This window comes from Anticarsia gemmatalis, chromosome 28, assembly GCF_050436995.1.
Source record: "Anticarsia gemmatalis isolate Benzon Research Colony breed Stoneville strain chromosome 28, ilAntGemm2 primary, whole genome shotgun sequence".
Taxonomy (NCBI): Eukaryota; Metazoa; Arthropoda; class Insecta; order Lepidoptera; family Erebidae; genus Anticarsia; species Anticarsia gemmatalis.
This window is the reverse complement of record NC_134772.1, coordinates 5,029,170-5,047,232: the sequence shown is the minus strand read 5'-3', so window position 1 is coordinate 5,047,232 and position 18,063 is coordinate 5,029,170. Positions and strand designations below refer to the sequence as shown.

Genomic DNA, 18,063 nt, shown 5'->3' with positions numbered 1-18,063 from the left:
CTTCTTCATGGGAACGAATCACGATTTTATGTGCTGAAGACAAAATACCAGCCACGCTTAATTAATACTAACTGCCTCTGTGGCGCAGTCGGTGGTGTATCTGACTGCTGATCATAAGGTCTCGAGTTAGTAAGTACTATTGGCCTTTTCTAAAATATATAAGAATATCACATCGGCGATGTCTTGAAAAAGTTCAGGTGCGTAGTACTCGTAACCGGCGGTCCTGTATGACAAGATGTGTGCATGTGAATGAAGCAAGGGAAATTTGTAAGGTTCGTACTTCGTGGCGTTCTTTGGACTCTGCCTACCCCTATGGGAAAAGGCGATTATTATGTATGTATTAGAATATTGCTTGATGTTAGTCTGGAGTTTCTTAACGTGTCCGGTATATAGCTTTAGGCTGGCCCGCCTATTACATGGGACTACATTGTTAACAGCGAAACATGGGTTTATTTCCTATACCTTCTGGTATAACAGGCGTGATATTATGTATGTAAGCTTAATGAATTAATTGTGTAACTAACAACATTATATTTGGTTGGTATTAACTATTACTTAACCTTCAGATGCGTATGTTTGACAAAACACCTCTCGTTTGCAGTAAATGTTTGAAACGCGCCAGACGTCGCAGGTGCAGACGTAAACTTCTTCTGTTTATAATTTTACGCGTGGTAGTAGTAAGTTAAATAGTATCGGGTTTCAGACTAAATATTTTTAATATCGAATTACTGTTAAGCACGGGTCTACCTTTAGAATTAAAAGAATTCAACTCAAACAGCCTGTCTACCAACTAAGTTGGTGGCGGCTTCCAGTCTCACTGCATGCAGTTGAATACCAGTATTTTACATGGAGCGTCTGCCTATAATAAATTGCCTGAAAAATTGTTTATTTTAAAAGTCCTGAGTTCAAAACGAGAGGTTTAATCTATACTTACTTTCAATCTACTTAGCTATTATCTATTTTATTTAACTTAAAACAGCCACGCGGGTCGATCTCTGGGGTTAAGCTACGTTTACCGAGGTTACATTGTTCAGCTGCATCCGGTGAGACTGGAAGCCGACTCCAACATAGTTTGGAAGAACGGCTAGGCTAATACATACAATATACATACATGTTTGTGTTACCTTTTAATAAATAACGAGATGCACGAAAAGTTTAAATATAGTGTACCAGAATTGAAGAAAACAGTATAAACAATAAAATTTCTTAATATTATTATCAGTATTATTCGTGTTTCAGAATACTTAACGTAATAGAGCGAAACACTTTCGTACTAAGGTAGGTGGTTCGTATATGTATGGAATCGAACCGGTTTCGTTAATTCGGTACAATTGCCCACTGTCCCGTGTAAATGGGTAGCGAGCTATTACTATTATATTACTTGGTGTTTATGCCGTTAGTTTGACCAATGATTGGACTAATAAGCAAAAGCCTGGTTTCGTTACCTCTGGATCAGAAGAACATAACTTTTAAACTCTCGCGTTGCATGTTTTATATAGGTATATGTAATAGGATAGGAGAATAAACGCGAACACGCATTTTACTTTAAAATGTTTAATGTCTGCGACCACGGCGAGTGCAACCTGCGCGGAAACGTTGGCATTTTAAGGTAAAACGCGTGTTTGCGTTAATTCCCGTATCCTATTATATATTAAGAATATAGCTTATCCTATTTTGACAGTAGGTTTGTAAATTATCTAGCAGAAAAATAATTTTACACTTATTTATGACCTGTGAAACTGACGTTTGGTGGACGTACAGATATTTATTCCAAAATGCATACCTGTTTTTCGGAGAATAGGTGTCTCGAACATTTAAAATGTATACAGCAATGTCTGTACCTGTAAACCTGTACTGGTACAGTAGCTAAATTAGGTCATTTTCACGAGAAGCTAAGAATCTTTTACCGGCCCTTTTCATAAGTTATTCTTTTATTATTTAACTGTAAATCTGACTATCATAAATTTCACCTATTACTGTTCAACTGCTACTGGTCTTCTTCCGAAATGCGGGAGCTAGGCTTTGCGTCTACCACGCGGTTCGGGCTGGCGACTTTGCATAAATATCTTCAAAATACTGTTTCAAAGAACTTTCAGACAATATGAAAGGTTTCATCTCCTTTACCGTTACCAAAAGTAATAATTATAGCAATCAAGTGTCAATATTTGACCTAAATCACATTCATTTATTTTGCTTCCAAACTCTCCCACGTCGCATATCCAAGAGTCTTATCGTATGGAGAAACCATTAGTATATTTACGCCACAATATCCCAACAGAACTATACTAAATCAAATAAACCCATATCTGTCGTACGCAATATATTGTAATATAATACTAATGATAACACGCTGCGTTGTTCGTGATTGCAGATATTTTTGTTAATACGTCATCGATATAGTGAGATAGTCGATATTTTCGTTGTTTATCCTCCTAGTCGGCATTAGTCAGTCGTCAGTTTAATTTAAACCAAAAAGCTGTGCAGAAGGTTTGTAGATAATTGTCATTTGTAGATTAAATAGTAATGGCTTACTAGCAAATACTTGGCTACAACGGTTAATTTTATTGAACAGCGGCAGGAGTTTGTTATAGTAACTAATGTCCTCTTAGCTAGCTGATATTTGGCTACAGAGGTTAGTTTTATTGATATCAGCCAACTTACCTTAACCCTTGCGATGGGTGACTGATAAGAAGAAGAGACGTGAAGTCAGACGCAAGATTGACGGCTTTACCTGCTCTCCGACGCACTTCTAGACTTAATAAGAATATCGTTTTGGGCTGGCTCGCGATTCCAAGCCGAGATATGTCAGACAGCACAGAGCAGTCGTAGTGTATGCACGATTCGCATACACAATACTAAAGATAAACCATAATACCTAGATTCTAGATATGTAAATAGAATATACAAAAAACAATTTGTAGATCTCATAAAATGTATTGTTTAAAAACGTCTCATGTTGAACCTCTACATACTATTAAGTACTACTCACTACACTAAACGATTAAAATGCAAATTCACCAATAAGTCACCGAACTACCCACCTGTTCCCACCCCTTCAGCCCTTAATTCAAACAGTATTTATTGAACAAATCACACGCTCCACTGACCACACTAACACGGGGCGCTATCACGCTAATTTGTAAGCTAACTGTTATACACCCTTATTTATACAACCCCTATATTATCTTTAAGCGAATCGCTGTTTGTGTACCGGTCAATTTAGTGTCAAAGTTGGTCTGTAACAAGCTTAAGGTGAAATAAAATCGACGCATGCCGTAGCGCGATTCTCTACAGTCGGTACTGTCGAGTATCGAAAGTTTGACATTTAAAATGTACTGCCAAAAATAGTTCCTGCGACAACCGCTAGAGGCGCTGATCAGATTTTCATATAAAATTTCTCGATAGTTAGCCGGTTGCCAAAAGTCGATAGTGGTAGAGAACCGAGCTACGGTTCTTGTTTGTCTGTCGTACGGTTTGACATCAATGTCAAAGTTATTCAAGCTTTTCTTTTTGGGTTCACGATCGTTATCTCATGATAATCAGGACCGACTAAATGAAACTGCAAACAGGTTTATAGGAAAATTCTTCGCACATCTTTGATAGAAATACATTCTCTTAAATGAAATGAATTTGTACATGTTTTTTGGCGGCATCTATAGTAAGGTATAGTTGGACCGACGGTCTATCTATCTATCGTATGGACCGACGCGACGGTAAACGGCATGTTTCATCGCCCGGTGTACGTTTACGTGTTTGGTTCCCGATTCTCTGTCGATAAACCATTGGGGAGACCTTTAGGGGTTGCGACTACTGATCCGTGAAAATACATCTGGTATAAACTGTAATTTTCCATTTATTTCCTCGATAATTGTATAATTAAGCTTTGTCATGTCACGATACGGTTGTGTTTACCGGTCGGTAAACGATCAGTGGGGTAAGCAGATTTTGGTGCAATTTTGAAACAGATAGGTGGGAAAGTAATCTATACTTAATATAATAAAGCTGAAGAGTTTGTTTGTTTGAACGCGCTTATCACAGGAACTACTGGTCCGATTTGAAAAATTATTTCAATGGTAGATAGCCCATTTATCATCACGCTACGACCAATAGTAGCAGAGTACCAGTAAAAAATGTTACAAAAACGGGGAAAATCCTGACCCATTCTCTCTTATGTGACGCAAGCGAAGTTGCGCGGGTCAGCTAGTGTATAAGTAAAAATGTGTAACGTGTGTATCTGTAACGCATTTGTATTACTTTTATAATTTGGATTAAAGATAATAGCAGTTGATTTTGGTAGACCGTTGAACGTCGAAAAGAGAGTATAATATAAAAGACCACGCCTGTACTAGGTTCGAAAGAATACTAGTTTAAGCAACTTTCAGGCCAGGTTAAGCTACAATCATTCTGAAAATTCCTAAATAGCAACTCATTGTACCTATAGCTTTTTTAGCATACATACCTATATTTAGAAAGATCATTACTTACCTGTTCCTGCACGCGTGTCCTAACCACGGGATTTTTCTACGCGAAATAAATCTTGGACTATGCAGATGAAGTAAGAATCAGAAGCTGGTAAACCCCAAAGCAAATTATTAATGAAGACTTTATCAATTTGGTGATATCTTCTGAATTATCTTAATAATAATGTCACGGTTGTTCTAAGATAACAGTTGACTTTTGAACCAGTTTGAACCTATTGGTTTAGTGGCCTAGTTTGAGACGACCTTACACCGAAATACTAATGACTGTATATTATCTGTTTGTTGTTATAAAGAGGAAAATTGTTAAAGGGGGGTAATCTGCAAGACTTGGAAACTGATTATATTATTTACTAGCGGATAAGCCCGACTTCGTTCGTCCGTAGTTGAATACTCGGGTTCATGCTTAAGACTGGAGAATTTTTTCAAAAATCTCCTAAGAGTCTTAAATAGTGGTATGATTTGCGCCTCCCACGCAAGAAGTCAAGAGTTCGTACCGGAGGAAACACTCCAATGACTTTTCCAAGTTATGTGTGTCTTACAAATAATTATCACTTGCTCTAACGGCGAAGAACATCGTGGTGCAACTTCGACTGGGAGTTCCTTAGAACAGTTTTTGTAGGTACCTATGCAAAGTCCCCAACCCGCATTTGGCCAGCGTGATGAACTTGAAGCCTAATCCCTCCCTCATTCCTCGAGGAGACACTTGCCTAGCAGTGAGACATTAATGGGTTAAATTTAAGAGATAACTCAGCTAGTATTAGGTATAGCAATAATATTTACAAAAAGTTTTCAATTAGCCGAAATTATTTGTTACCTCCTTATATACTACTAGCTGACCCGCGCAACTTCGCTTGCGTCACATAAGAGAGAATGGTTCAGAATTTTTCACGTTTTGTAACACTTTTTACTGCTACTCTGCTCCTATTGGTCGTAGCGTTATGATATAAAATATGATTTTTTTTCACGAAAAATATTCTCAAAATTGTTTATATCTCATAATATAACGAAGTCGCGCTAAGGCGTATCCGCCATTAAAACAGTTGCCATGACAACGGAATTTTGTTAATTTAATGTCATTATAATATTGATTATTCGCGACTTCGATCGCCACCAGAATTTTCCCGGGAAATTCGTCAATTTCCCGGGGTAAAAAGTAGCCTATGTCCTTTCTCGGGTATCAAAATATCTCAGCGTCGGGTAAAAATATTCTCAAAATTATTTATATCTCATATAACTCGCGCTAAAGCATATCCGCCATTAAAACTGTTGCCATGACAACGGAATTTCGTTAATTAAATGTCATTATAATATTGATTATTCGCGACTTCGGTGGCGAAACCTGAATTTTCCCGGGAAATGCGTCATTTTCCCGGGATAAAAAGTAGCCTATGTCCTTTCTCGGGTATCAAACTATCTCCATACCAAATTTCATGCAAATTGGTTCAGTAGTTTAGGCGTGATTGAGTAGCAGACAGACAGACAGACAGACAGATAGACAGACAGACAGAGTTACTTTCGCATTTACAGTCCCTGGCCAAATTATTAGACGCACTATAACATTTTATATTAAATGTTAATTATCAGGTCATATTACACAGATCTATGGTTTTTGCTAGATATAGTGTAATTTTTTTTATTATTCACCTATTTATCTCACTTTTCAACACAAATAAAACATCATACTATAGAAAAAAAATGAATTCATTAGACATTGAAAATAAAGTAAATGAATGTGACTAAATTTTAATATTTTGTTGGGCCACCTTTAGCCGCTATGAGAGCTTTTATTCTGCGTGGCATACTATCAATGCATGACTGTACCGTCTCCTGCATGCGAGGATGATGATTCCACACATGTATGATCTTTTCTAAGACCTGGGTTTTGTTAATGATCACATCTTTAGCCACATCTCTTTTCACGAGCTCCCACACGTTTTCAATTGGATTCATATCGGGGCTATTGCCCGGCCAATCCAACAGAGGGATGTTTTGTTCTGCTAAATATGCTTTGACAGACCGAGCTGTGTGACAGAGAGCTCCGTCTTACATAAAAGTGAAGGGTTCTCCATTTGGAAACCACTCTTGGAGCTGTGAATCAATCGATTTTGTAAGTCTTCTTTGTTCTGATCTTGTCTCATCATGCCATTTGCCACGTACAGACGTCTAGTACCCTGGCCACTGATGACTAACCAAATCATAACTTTTGTAGGATGCTTTACAGTCTGTAGGACACAGTCAGGATAAAACTTTTCTCCATGACGACGCCGCACAAATTGAGTTTTGGTTTGTAAAATTTCAAATTTACTTTCATCACTAAAGCAGACCTGAAAATAATAGAAAAAAAATAACATAAACATCAAGAGTAGCATATACTCTCGCTTAATTTCATAGAGAATTATAAAAAGTACCACTTCTGATCAAATAATAAAATCTTACCGATCTCCAGAAGTCCACATCTTTATCACACTACTGTTTGGCCCATTTCAGTCGCTTTGCCTTCATTGCAGCTGTTAACTTGGGTTTCCTGGCAGGGCGGCAGGCCTTAAAACCTAAATCATTCAATTTCCTTCTAACACTGCGCTCAGAAGTATTGACATTAGCTTCTTAGAGTTGCGATGTTATTAGTTTCGTGGTGGCAAATCGGTTTTCCAGGCATATTTTCTTTAAACATCGTTCTGACCTTCGAGTTAAAATAGGATTTCTGCCGCATCTCTTCTTTCGTTTGGGGCTTAATTCCTCCCCTGACTCAATTTCCTTCTTTATGCGACGTACACTAGCTTCAGAAATCTTCAGTCGTCGTGATATTTCTCGGTTTGAGAATATGTTAGCATCCACGAAGGCCTTTACTTCAGCTCTTTTACGTGGTGAAAAATCGCCTTTTTCACCCATGTTGAAAATGCTTTTATCGATTATTTAAACTGTGTACCGAAATAAACAAATAACTGCATAGCATAAAACTACGAAACAAATAACACAGCGCATAAAGTCACAAAAATATATCCGCAACTCAAAAACGCGCGCGACCGCGACTAGAACAGGTTTGGACTTACTTACGTTCGTTTTTCTAAAGTTTAACAAAGTATTGCCATATCTTAAAATAAATACAAATACGAAGTATAAAACAAATCTCTTTAATAAACTAACTATTTTATTTATGTAAAAATACAAAAATACTACATAAAAACTAGTATATAATACTAATCATTCAAAAAACTACAGTGCGTCTAATAATTTGGCCAGGGGCGGTATAATATTAGTATGGATTACAAACTATAAGTGTGTAGTCATAATACTGACAAAATAGTTCACCCGTTATTGATAACACTCATTTCGTGTCAAGGACCGCACTGATTGATAATTTGCCAATTTGTGTTTATTAATAACAATATTTGTAAGTTAATTGTATTATTACGTTAATGGTATAATGTTTTTTTCTACTATGAGGGATTAGTATATAAAGCAAAAGCAGTGATAACCAGGTAGTTTAGGCATTCATTTGTCACGCATAGTCGAGGGTTCGAAAGGCAACATACCAATGACAACTTGTAACGGTAAAGGAAAACATCGTGATCAAACCTTACATGGCTCACATGCCTGAATTTTTTTTGAACAGTGCTTGAATCAATGCAAAGTTCTAAACCCGCACTTGGTTAGCGTGGTTAACTCAAAACCTTACCCTTTTTTTACTCAGTTAACAGCAGCCCCGCGGAACGATCTCTGAAGTTAAGTTACGCTTGCCGAGATTGTACTGTGGATGGGTGACCATATTATGCATTCCAACTTCCTAGATGTTTCGGAAGGCACGTTAAATTGTGAATCCCGCTTATAAAGTTATAATCCAGGTATCTGGGTTGTGGAGGTCCAATAGGCAGTCGCTCCATGTAAAATACCGGTATCCAGTTGCATCTGGTGAGACTGGAAGCCGACTTCAACATGTTAAGGAAGAGAGGTTAGGCTGTTTTGATGGGCTAATTTAAAAAAAATTAGGCACGTGCCAAGGTAGAATCTTCGTGTTAAGCTGAAGTACTTCAGCTTTCATATTAAATGATTTATGTTCTTATGTTCCATCACCATTAGCGCATGACGTCACAGCTCATATACGCATGCGACATGTTCATTCACCCTACCTTTCACTCATTCACTTATACATTCAGTAGTTCACTGACACATTCTGTATGTCTCTACTCATTAATTAGAGTTCCGTGTTTGTAATTGTGATTAGTTTGTATTACAGGTAAAACACATTTCTTAGCAACAGTTTTCACATATTCTAATGAAAAATTTAAAATTTTTCTTAACCGTTTTACTATCCCTCTGATGGGCAAAGGTCTTCTCCCGAGGAACTTATGTTTATTTCTCAAAAAGATTGTCGCACCAAAGTCTTAGGCCTAGAACGGCCAAATATTCAAACTAGCCACCTGTGTAATGTAGGTTTACCTTGATCATATCACAGTCTAAACGTACAACGATTAACCGATAAGACCGGTGAGAAGTAAGGTGGAGCACCGACGGCTTTATGTGCTCTCCGAGGCACGGAGGTCTACAATCTTTACTTCCTACTCCAGACATTCCTTAAGAATTTTTTGATAGAAAAACTTAGATGTAACTTTTTGGCTACACCAAGGATTTGATGCCAATTATTTGAGCGATCTACAAATACTTAGTTGTTTTGGGTTGGTTGTGCTTTGTGTCCGTTGTTTGTATGTTTGTAAGAGTCCCCGCGACGCGAGCAATTCTTAGTGCGAGAGTTGTCTTTTAAAAATGAACTAAAGTCTAATACACTACACACACTTCTTGTTGTATCATATCATAGCACCTAATTTTGTTTCTTATTTTTTTGTTATAAGTTGCATAAGCATGTAGTGCGAAAATAAAAATGTTTTCTTTCTTTCTTTCTTTAATAGATCTATAACAATGTAATACGGAACCTCATTTCAACAAAAGCATGTTTTCCCTCTAGCAGTAGGATTTGCAAATATCTCATAATTGATGCGTTAACCACCGGTTACAGTCACGCGCTGTGAAAACTATTGTTTAACCGATCGTTCTACACTTACATACATAATATCACGCTTGTTATAACTGAAGGTTTCAGCAGAGGTGTATGAAATACACTCAAGTTTCACGTTAGCCCCATGTCATAGAGAACGAGACTATTGTCTACTGGACACGTTACCAAACTCCGAGCTACTATTGAGAATATTTTAATATAAATTAAACCCAATTTTACTTTGGCCGACCCGGGAATCGAACCCTGGACCTAATGTTCAGTAGTCGGATATACTACCGACCGACCATAGAGACAGTATATGACAGTCATAATTATTTATCCTAGTACTATTACAAACGCGAATGTTTGTGAGTATGTATGGATGTTTGTTACTCTGTCACGCAAATACTACTTATCCGATTACCATGAAATTTGGTATGTAGGTACCTGAACGCCCAGAAAAACACATAAATACACTACTTTTAATCCCGGAGTTCCCGATCAGGATCAGGATTTACTCTAGAATGGTTTCCACTCGGACGACGTCGCGGGCGGCTTCTAGTATATACATAAAATCACGCCTTTTTCCAAAGATCACCAATTTCCTTTACCAAATACCGATATTAACATAGAAACGTTTATATTTAGCGAAAATGTTAGAAAATTGCATAAATATGATGCATGAATGGATCGTAACTATCTGAGGAACACGGACTTTGCAGTTGAACATAACACTCACACTCACTCGGTCGTTTCTCACCGGTTTTAATAAACTATCGTTAGTAAGGGATAGTGTTACTGAAGATATAGTCCAATAACTTAGTTAGACTTTGGCAAGCGCGATTTATATAGATTATTTATTTAATTATTAGGTCGGGGAAAAAGTCTTTTCGCATTATAGTATGTATGAACTTGTAATAAAATCTTTTCTCTAAACAAAAAATCTCGATATTTGGGTACCTCACGAGCTCACTGAAAGAAACCTAATGGACCGTGCACTCATTTGTGATTCTTGAAGACGGAGATTTTATTACAAGTTCATACATACTATTATGCGAAATGACTTTTTCCCCGACCTAATATGTGTATCTATAAAATTAAGTAGCTGTGTCAAACAGGCCACCGTCAGCTGAATAAGCCTGTGTGACTGATGTTCTAAATTCTGATTTTTGTATACCTTCGTCAGCGAAACCTTGCATACAAGGCACTCTACTAAGTTATTGGACATAGTACTTAATCCCGGATAGATACAAAAGTTTTGTTATTCAAAACAGTAGTGTTATTTTGGTTACGTGTTAATTAATAGTAGTTAGTGGTTACACCGTGTTTGGTAGTGTGAAAACGGCTGTTTAGTTTTTTCAATATTGTGACAGTATTTTCGAGTGTTTTTATTTGTTGTGAATGAAAGAAAATAAGTTTATAGGGTTTGTAGCAAGTGGTGTTTTTAGTTTCTGTGTATCTCATGGAAATAAGGCTAGTTGCGTCTATGGGGTTGTCCATTGATCATGTGGTGTTTCTAATGACTAAAATTATCCCTGCTAGCTCTCTTCCGGAGATACGTCGTGAGTTTAAGAAGAAGTTACTCTGTCCTCTTATTTGAAGACTGTGCATTTTTGGTACTCAAAAATAGTGTGGTCTAAGCTTTTGTCTCCCACGTAAAGTGGCCGAGAGTTCAGATCCGTATCACTGATGTATTTTCGAAGCTATGTGTGTATTAGAAATAATTATCACTGGTTCCAACGGTGAAGGAAAACATCGTGATGAAGTTTTGTAAGTCTAAATGTTCATTGAAACGGCTCTTGAATATATAGTAAAGTCTCAAACCCAAATTTGGACAGTGTGGTGGACTCAACGCCCCTTCCCTCATTCCAGAGGAAGACCCTTGCCCAGCAATGGGATAATCATGGGTTGAATTTATTCATACCTAGTTGCTTCGTGTCTGTTATTTGTATGTTTGTAAAAGTCCTCACGACACATGATTAATTTATTGATTTGTATATGAATACGGATGGACAATAACTGATTACCTTTCGTGATTGTGGCGTGGAAATGTTTTTGTGATAATAAATGTTCAATTAAAGTTAGGAAATCGTATACGTTTCTTTACAGTTTTTGCTTCCAAATATGGTCAGCTAACCTCTACCCGCGACGTTGTTCGCGTGATGAGATTGCTACAGGAAAATAGAGAAGTCTAGAGTTCTAGAATCTAGAATAGCACTTTCCCTAACCGGATTCAAACCGAAAACTTGTGATCAGTAGTCATGTACACTACCGCTCAGCGGCTTACCACGTATCTCAGTTGACAACGAATGTACCTCAAATTGTTGGTCGTTATTCAGTACATTGCTGCTTTGACGTAACGTGTGAATCACTATAATCTAAGAGAGAAAACTGTGTACAGCATAGTGGCTTTCAAATAGTTGTACACTGAGATACGTGATAGCCCACAGTAACAGTTGCGTTACGCAGTTTATATTACTTTTTTACGTAATAAGAGCGAATAAAAAATTGGTACTGTGTGAACTGTATCCGGTGAGACTGGAAGCCGACTCCAACATAGTCGGAAAAAAGGGTGATAATGTAATAGGGGGCGAGTATTTTGCCATATATAACATTTCCGATTATAAAAAATTCCCTACCATAATTTCCCAGTTTTAATCAAAACAAATATCTACGTCATTCAAAGTAATTCAATACTGGTTCAGATAAGACCTTTTAGGTAGGGAACAAAAGTTCGTTCAGTAATCATTTCGTGAGAGGTCAGTAAGGATGAAAAACAAATGCCTGAGGATCGTACCACGTGAGTTATTTTTTAGTTTTAACTCTTAGCTAGTTCGCTGGGCATTAGGTTAACCCTTTGCTAGCATTGGGTAATATTTTGTTAATTAGGGGATGGGAATGATAAATATCAATTTGCTAAGGTACCTATTTGGTACAGCCGTGATACACATCCTCAACCATTTTATATCTTGTTGTACTATATATCTTTCTTGTGTGTCTCTTTTGTGCTGGTTTTACGAAATAAACTTTCTTCTTTCTTTCTTCTTTCATAATGCTTTCTGAAGCTAAAACAAATAATAAAATCGGAGGTGCAAATAGTATTGCTCGCGGGAGGGTTAAGCAAGATCAGTGTGGACATTACATAAATGTACGCTTAGCGGTATTTGAATTGAGCGTCTCCGTACTTCGGAGAGCACGTTATCGGTTCCGGTTGTTGTCGATAAAGATCACAGTCGTAAAGGCCTTTGGACTTCTTGATCAACTTTGACACTTAGTTGACTACTAACCTTATAGTGAAATAACCACTTACCACAACCACTTGGTCGCCAACCTCCGTGCATCGTAGAGCACGTAAAGCCGTCGGACATGCGCCTGACATCTTACCGGTCGTGACGGTTAAAAAAGTGAAGGAATAGAGAGTGTACCTGCGTATTGTGCACACACTTGGACACTATAAACAAAGTCCTGCACCGTTGACCAGTTTCTTTGAAACTGGCCGCCATGGCCAGCTAGGAGGACATTATGGGTTCACTTCAGCTCCAAGTATGCTTTCTAATTGTCCAAGAAACAAAAATGTTAATTTCTCCTGTTTTTTGTCCACAGGTCCATCAGGCTTCATCGAGGATATAGAGGTCTATATGAGCTCTGTGGAAGGCTGCTACCCACAGCAGAGCATAGACCCTCGACGGACTGGGTGAGTCTCTTTCACTCTTATAGACTTTTACTGATGATAGAAAGAGAGAGAGAGAGAGAGAGTATATACCAGCTTGGTAACGTGACTTTTTGATGCCAGTGTTACTCTGTTATCTGGACGAAGTATACGACTGCTGATCACGAGATCTCGAGTTCGATTCTCGTGTCGTTAATATTAGGGCGCGTTCCCATATGTCGTAACGATCGAAATCGTGTCGTTCTATATGTGAACACCATTTAAACATATAAGCCACGTCACTTAACACTACACGACTATCTGTCGTCACGACAAAGTGGGAACGCGCCCTTAGTTGTTATAGTGATGACAGAATTACATCATCTGTGAGCTACTGTTTACTTATCACAAGATACAGGTTCATAAGATACAGGCTGGTGACTAACATATGGCTAGTAGAGTCTTAGTAATAAGGTCCCGTTCTTACCCTTTATGTACAAAACACTATATAAAATTTTATTTTTTTCTTCCAGGGGTCACCAACTTCCAGAAAGCCCACCAGACTCGGGATCAGAGAATCCATACAGTCCTTCAGAGACACAAGGCCATGCCATATCTATACCACAGACGGTCCTCAGCGACTACATGCTGGTCCATGACCATATACCCACCCATGAGATCCTACAGCAGAGCAGTGAATACATCTATGAGGAGCTGAAGTCAGACAATATAGAGCATAACTTGAATGATGTAGTGGTACTGCCCCAGGATCCTAGTATTGTGGAGCTGGGCATCAGGACTGTCAGACATGATTTGGGCCTCGGAGATGTTTATCAAAACAGGTAAGATTTTTTCACTATCCAGCATTTCTTAAAATAAAACAACAGAGTTCCACCGAGGAACAAAATCTGGGCCTCACACCCCTAGAATCCCAAAGCATCCTTTGACATCCCATAGCATCCCTCGAAATCCTATCACATCTCTTGAAATCACCATCATGTTTATCACAACAGGTAACTTTAGGATTATTAAGGTTTATTTAGGTTTAAAGCTCTGACAAATTAGTAGAGGTGTGTAATTCAGAACTGTATGTGACGATTACTAGATCTTAGGATCAGTTCCTAGATCGGACAGTACAGTTCAGATCGCCTGAAATTTTATTGCGTTTCTTAGCCAGTAATTTTCTTTCAACTACAACGCAGACAAAGTACCTGGCTAGTGAAAAAAAACATTAGTTTTACCATCCCATTCTTAAATAATCAATGTTTTCCAGATACAACCAGATCCGCGTGGACATGCCGGAGCTGGAGCAGGGTCTCATCACCCCTCAGCTAGTGGCTCTGGGCCATGAGACCCTGCCGGTCTACACTAGCCTCCAGGAGCCTAACGCGAAGAAACGGAAACATGAGCAAGACACGTCTGTCAAGTGTGAGCCTGGTAAGTAGACCATCTAACCCTGTTATTACTCCAATAGACATGTGTTTTATGTTATTTTTATACAGTTTTTGACTTGACGAGGTTTGGGCTTGTATTATAATGTCTGATCAAGGGTTTTACTATTAATCGATGGCCGCAAAAAGAGCTTTAGGATTTAATGTCTATTTTAAACAAGGTTCTTTAGGTCTTGTCTCATGATGAGTCTCGTCCCGGGATGAGAAGACTTAAGCCAAATTTTCATACCTGAGCGGGTTCGACTTGACATCTCATCAAAAAGGCAAGATATATAAAATAGAGAACTCAAGATAGACGCATAACTTTAAAAAAACAGAAGGCAAATTCATCTAAACATCTAATCAGAACTACTGATCTAAAAATTGAGAGCCCTTAAATCTTCGAAAATCCTGAAAAAAAGAATCAGCACTTAACCACAAAAGCCTTATTAACTAAAGCACTCCCTCCCCAGCTGCCCTCTCACCAGAAAGCTGTCACATAGCTCGCCCGCCACCGTCGGTGGACGGCTCGGAGGCCGGCGACGATGTGCCGATGCAGTGCATCAGGTTCACGCACTTCCAGCAGAACGTCTGGCATGCCTTGTATGACTGCAATCTTAAGCCGCTGTGAGTATCCATCTATAAATAGTAATAAAAATTATTACTATACCACTGCTGGGCAAAGGTCTTCTGACGGGATGAGGGAAGAGTTAGACCTTTGCCGGAATGAGAAAGGGGTCAGACCTTGGGTTTACTACGCTAACTATGTGCGGGTTGAGGGATAGTGTTAAAGACCTTTTAGGCATGCATGATTTTAACGCGATGTTTTCCTTTACCATTAAAAATAATAATTATTTGGCCTCTGCGGCGGAATGGTAGAGTATACAACTGCCGCGCAGAGTTTCGAATTCTGAATGAATCGGGCCAAGGAGTTTCAAGATATTCTCAGTGTTATGCCCGAATTAAGCAGTTGATGTCGCAAAACTTAGTTTCTCGGAAAATATGTAAAGCCATAGTTACACCACTTGACCTCTTGCCGGTCCCGTCGGTTGCCATCCCATCGAACTATACGTGAATACATGTATTTTATTGTGCATGCACTTGTCTCTATAAAAATATATATTTCTGATAAATGTAAAACTTGAGCTGTTCCCTTTTCAGACAAAATTCACCATTTTTAATTTATTTTCTGTTTCCTCTCTCCCAGCCAACCCCCCTCTTACGTAGTGGGGGCCGACAAAGGGTTCAACTACTCGCAAATAGACGAGGCCTTCGTCTGCCAGAAGAAGAACCACTTCCAAGTGACGTGTCAGATACAGATACAAGGAGACCCTCAGTATGTGAAGACCAGCGAGGGACTCAAGAAGATTAACAACTTCTTCCTGCATTTTTATGGAGTTAAGGTAAAAGCAGGCTGTTAAGGAATCGTTATTTTTGTGTGTTTTTTATTTTGTGTATATAATATAGGATTATGGCTAATTGGCTACTAGGTACATTAAGCACGATTGTTGCCCAAAAGTTTTAAATTTCTTTAAAAAAAAATGGATTTTGCTTGGACATGTGATAATTTTGCTGAGGGCTCTATTCTCCGCTAACAAAAAATAGCTCGACGAATTTACTCTGCGCCACCAACAATTTTTTTAGCCTTCTGTAGTGTCCTACTGCTAAGATAGTCTTGCCTTTATTATTCCAAACGTTTTGGTCTTGTGCGATCGCTTTCCTTTGAAGTTGAGAAGTTTGAACTTGAATTAATAGATCACCATGCCACGAAGAACTCGTGATCTGCCTTATGTCTGACCTCTCGCTTGTCATGCCGTTGAGAGTTGACAGTCCAAAGAGTTATTAGAGTGACTGATTGACCATTTTAAATAAACCGGTCGATTATCGGACAAGAATATAGTATTAATGACATTGAACTAAATATAATGTATTTGTTGCAGGCTGAGGATCCAAGTCAAGAAGTAAGAATTGAACAAAGTCAATCGGACAGAACAAAGAAACCATTTCATCCAGTGCCGTAAGTTTATTATTTTTTGTTAATACAAAATTACAGTTATCTATATTACTTTATGTTTCCCATTTTACATGTTGTAAAAGCCTTTTGAGTGTAATATTTTAAAATTCAGATTATACAAAATATGTATTCGACGGACTTAAGGTGATAAGTAAGGCCCAGCGCAGACAGACCGGAATAATCCTCGCGCGGTCTCGAGCATTTTCTTTACGGCTCGCGGATGCTCGCGACTGCTCGAGCCTGCGCGAGGAAAACTTTCTAGGTTACCATTCTTCATTAAACAGGCCAGTTTTCGTGAAAATTCGTCAACGATGGTAGACTGGGCCATGATTATAATTGCTCTTTTGACTGAAGAAGAATAAAAATGACGTTCTCTCTCTTTAAACTCAGTAACAACATTGAAATTTTTCGCGCGTCCTCGAGGATGCGCGGGGATACCCGCGCATCCTCGAGGACGCGCCAGCATTTTTTGTCAGGTTCAAGCAATTATGCACTTTATTTTAATTAATTTAAAGTTGATTTTCAAGTGCGTTAAAAAAAATCCTCTCCGCTGCGCTCCTCTTGGTCTGCGCTGGGCCTAATTGAAGAGAACTTTGACGCGATTTAGAACGCAATTTGTCACATCAATACTCTTACTAGTTTCAGCTAACGCCACTAGATGTCGTAACATTTATGTAGCAATTGCGACACCATAATATGTAATGGTGGTTTCCAATAAAGATACAATTATTAGGTAGTAAGTATTAGGTAATAGTTGTAGTAGTATTATAATGTTGTTTGCTAAATAATCTCCTGTTTCTTTCTAGCGTGGAGCTCCGCCGCGAAGGAGCGAAAGTGACAGTAGGACGTCTACACTTCGCAGAGACAACAAACAACAACATGAGAAAGAAGGGAAGACCCAACCCTGACCAGAGACACTTCCAGCTCGTGGTAGCTCTGAGAGCTCATGTCGCGCATGCAGAGTACATGATCGCTGCTCAAGCCAGCGACAGAATCATCGTGAGGGTATGTCTGTCTGTCTGTCTGTCTGTTATATGTATAGAGCAACCCTGACCAGAGACACTTCCAGCTCGTGGTAGCTCTGAGAGCTCATGTCGCGCATGCAGAGTACATGATCGCTGCTCAAGCCAGCGACAGAATCATCGTGAGGGTATGTCTGTCTGTCTGTTAATAAGGCTTCGTGCAAATAACTACTAGTGACATCTAGTGACCACGAAGATGGCTAGTCACTAGACTAGTGTGATGACATCTATCGGATAGTAATGAAACTACACAACAAAATTGACGATAAAGGTAGTATGCAAATAATTTCAGACGCCTATAAACAGTAGACGGCAGCTAAGTCAAAGGGGGATTCCGAAGACTCTGGTGTCACGTGTGTCTTTGAAGATGCTGTTTATGGCTTACAATCGTCTCTGTAATCCTTAAGATGAATAGAGATCTAGAGTCTTTGGAAAATCACAGGACAATTACAATATCAGACCAGATCAGACATTTGC

General features: G+C 38.7%; 1 protein-coding gene across 1 annotated transcript in view; it reads left to right on the top strand.

Annotated features, from left to right (window-relative positions):
• LOC142984753 (uncharacterized) overlaps nucleotides 1–18,063 on the top strand; it is a 37,272-nt gene that overhangs the window by 1,471 nt on the left and 17,738 nt on the right. The window contains exons 2-8 of the mRNA XM_076132517.1: nucleotides 13,075–13,165; nucleotides 13,654–13,962; nucleotides 14,394–14,557; nucleotides 15,024–15,177; nucleotides 15,758–15,953; nucleotides 16,491–16,567; nucleotides 17,371–17,569. Coding sequence (XP_075988632.1) covers nucleotides 13,075–13,165; nucleotides 13,654–13,962; nucleotides 14,394–14,557; nucleotides 15,024–15,177; nucleotides 15,758–15,953; nucleotides 16,491–16,567; nucleotides 17,371–17,569 — 1,190 coding nt within the window. The remainder of the gene's footprint in view (nucleotides 1–13,074; nucleotides 13,166–13,653; nucleotides 13,963–14,393; nucleotides 14,558–15,023; nucleotides 15,178–15,757; nucleotides 15,954–16,490; nucleotides 16,568–17,370; nucleotides 17,570–18,063) is intronic.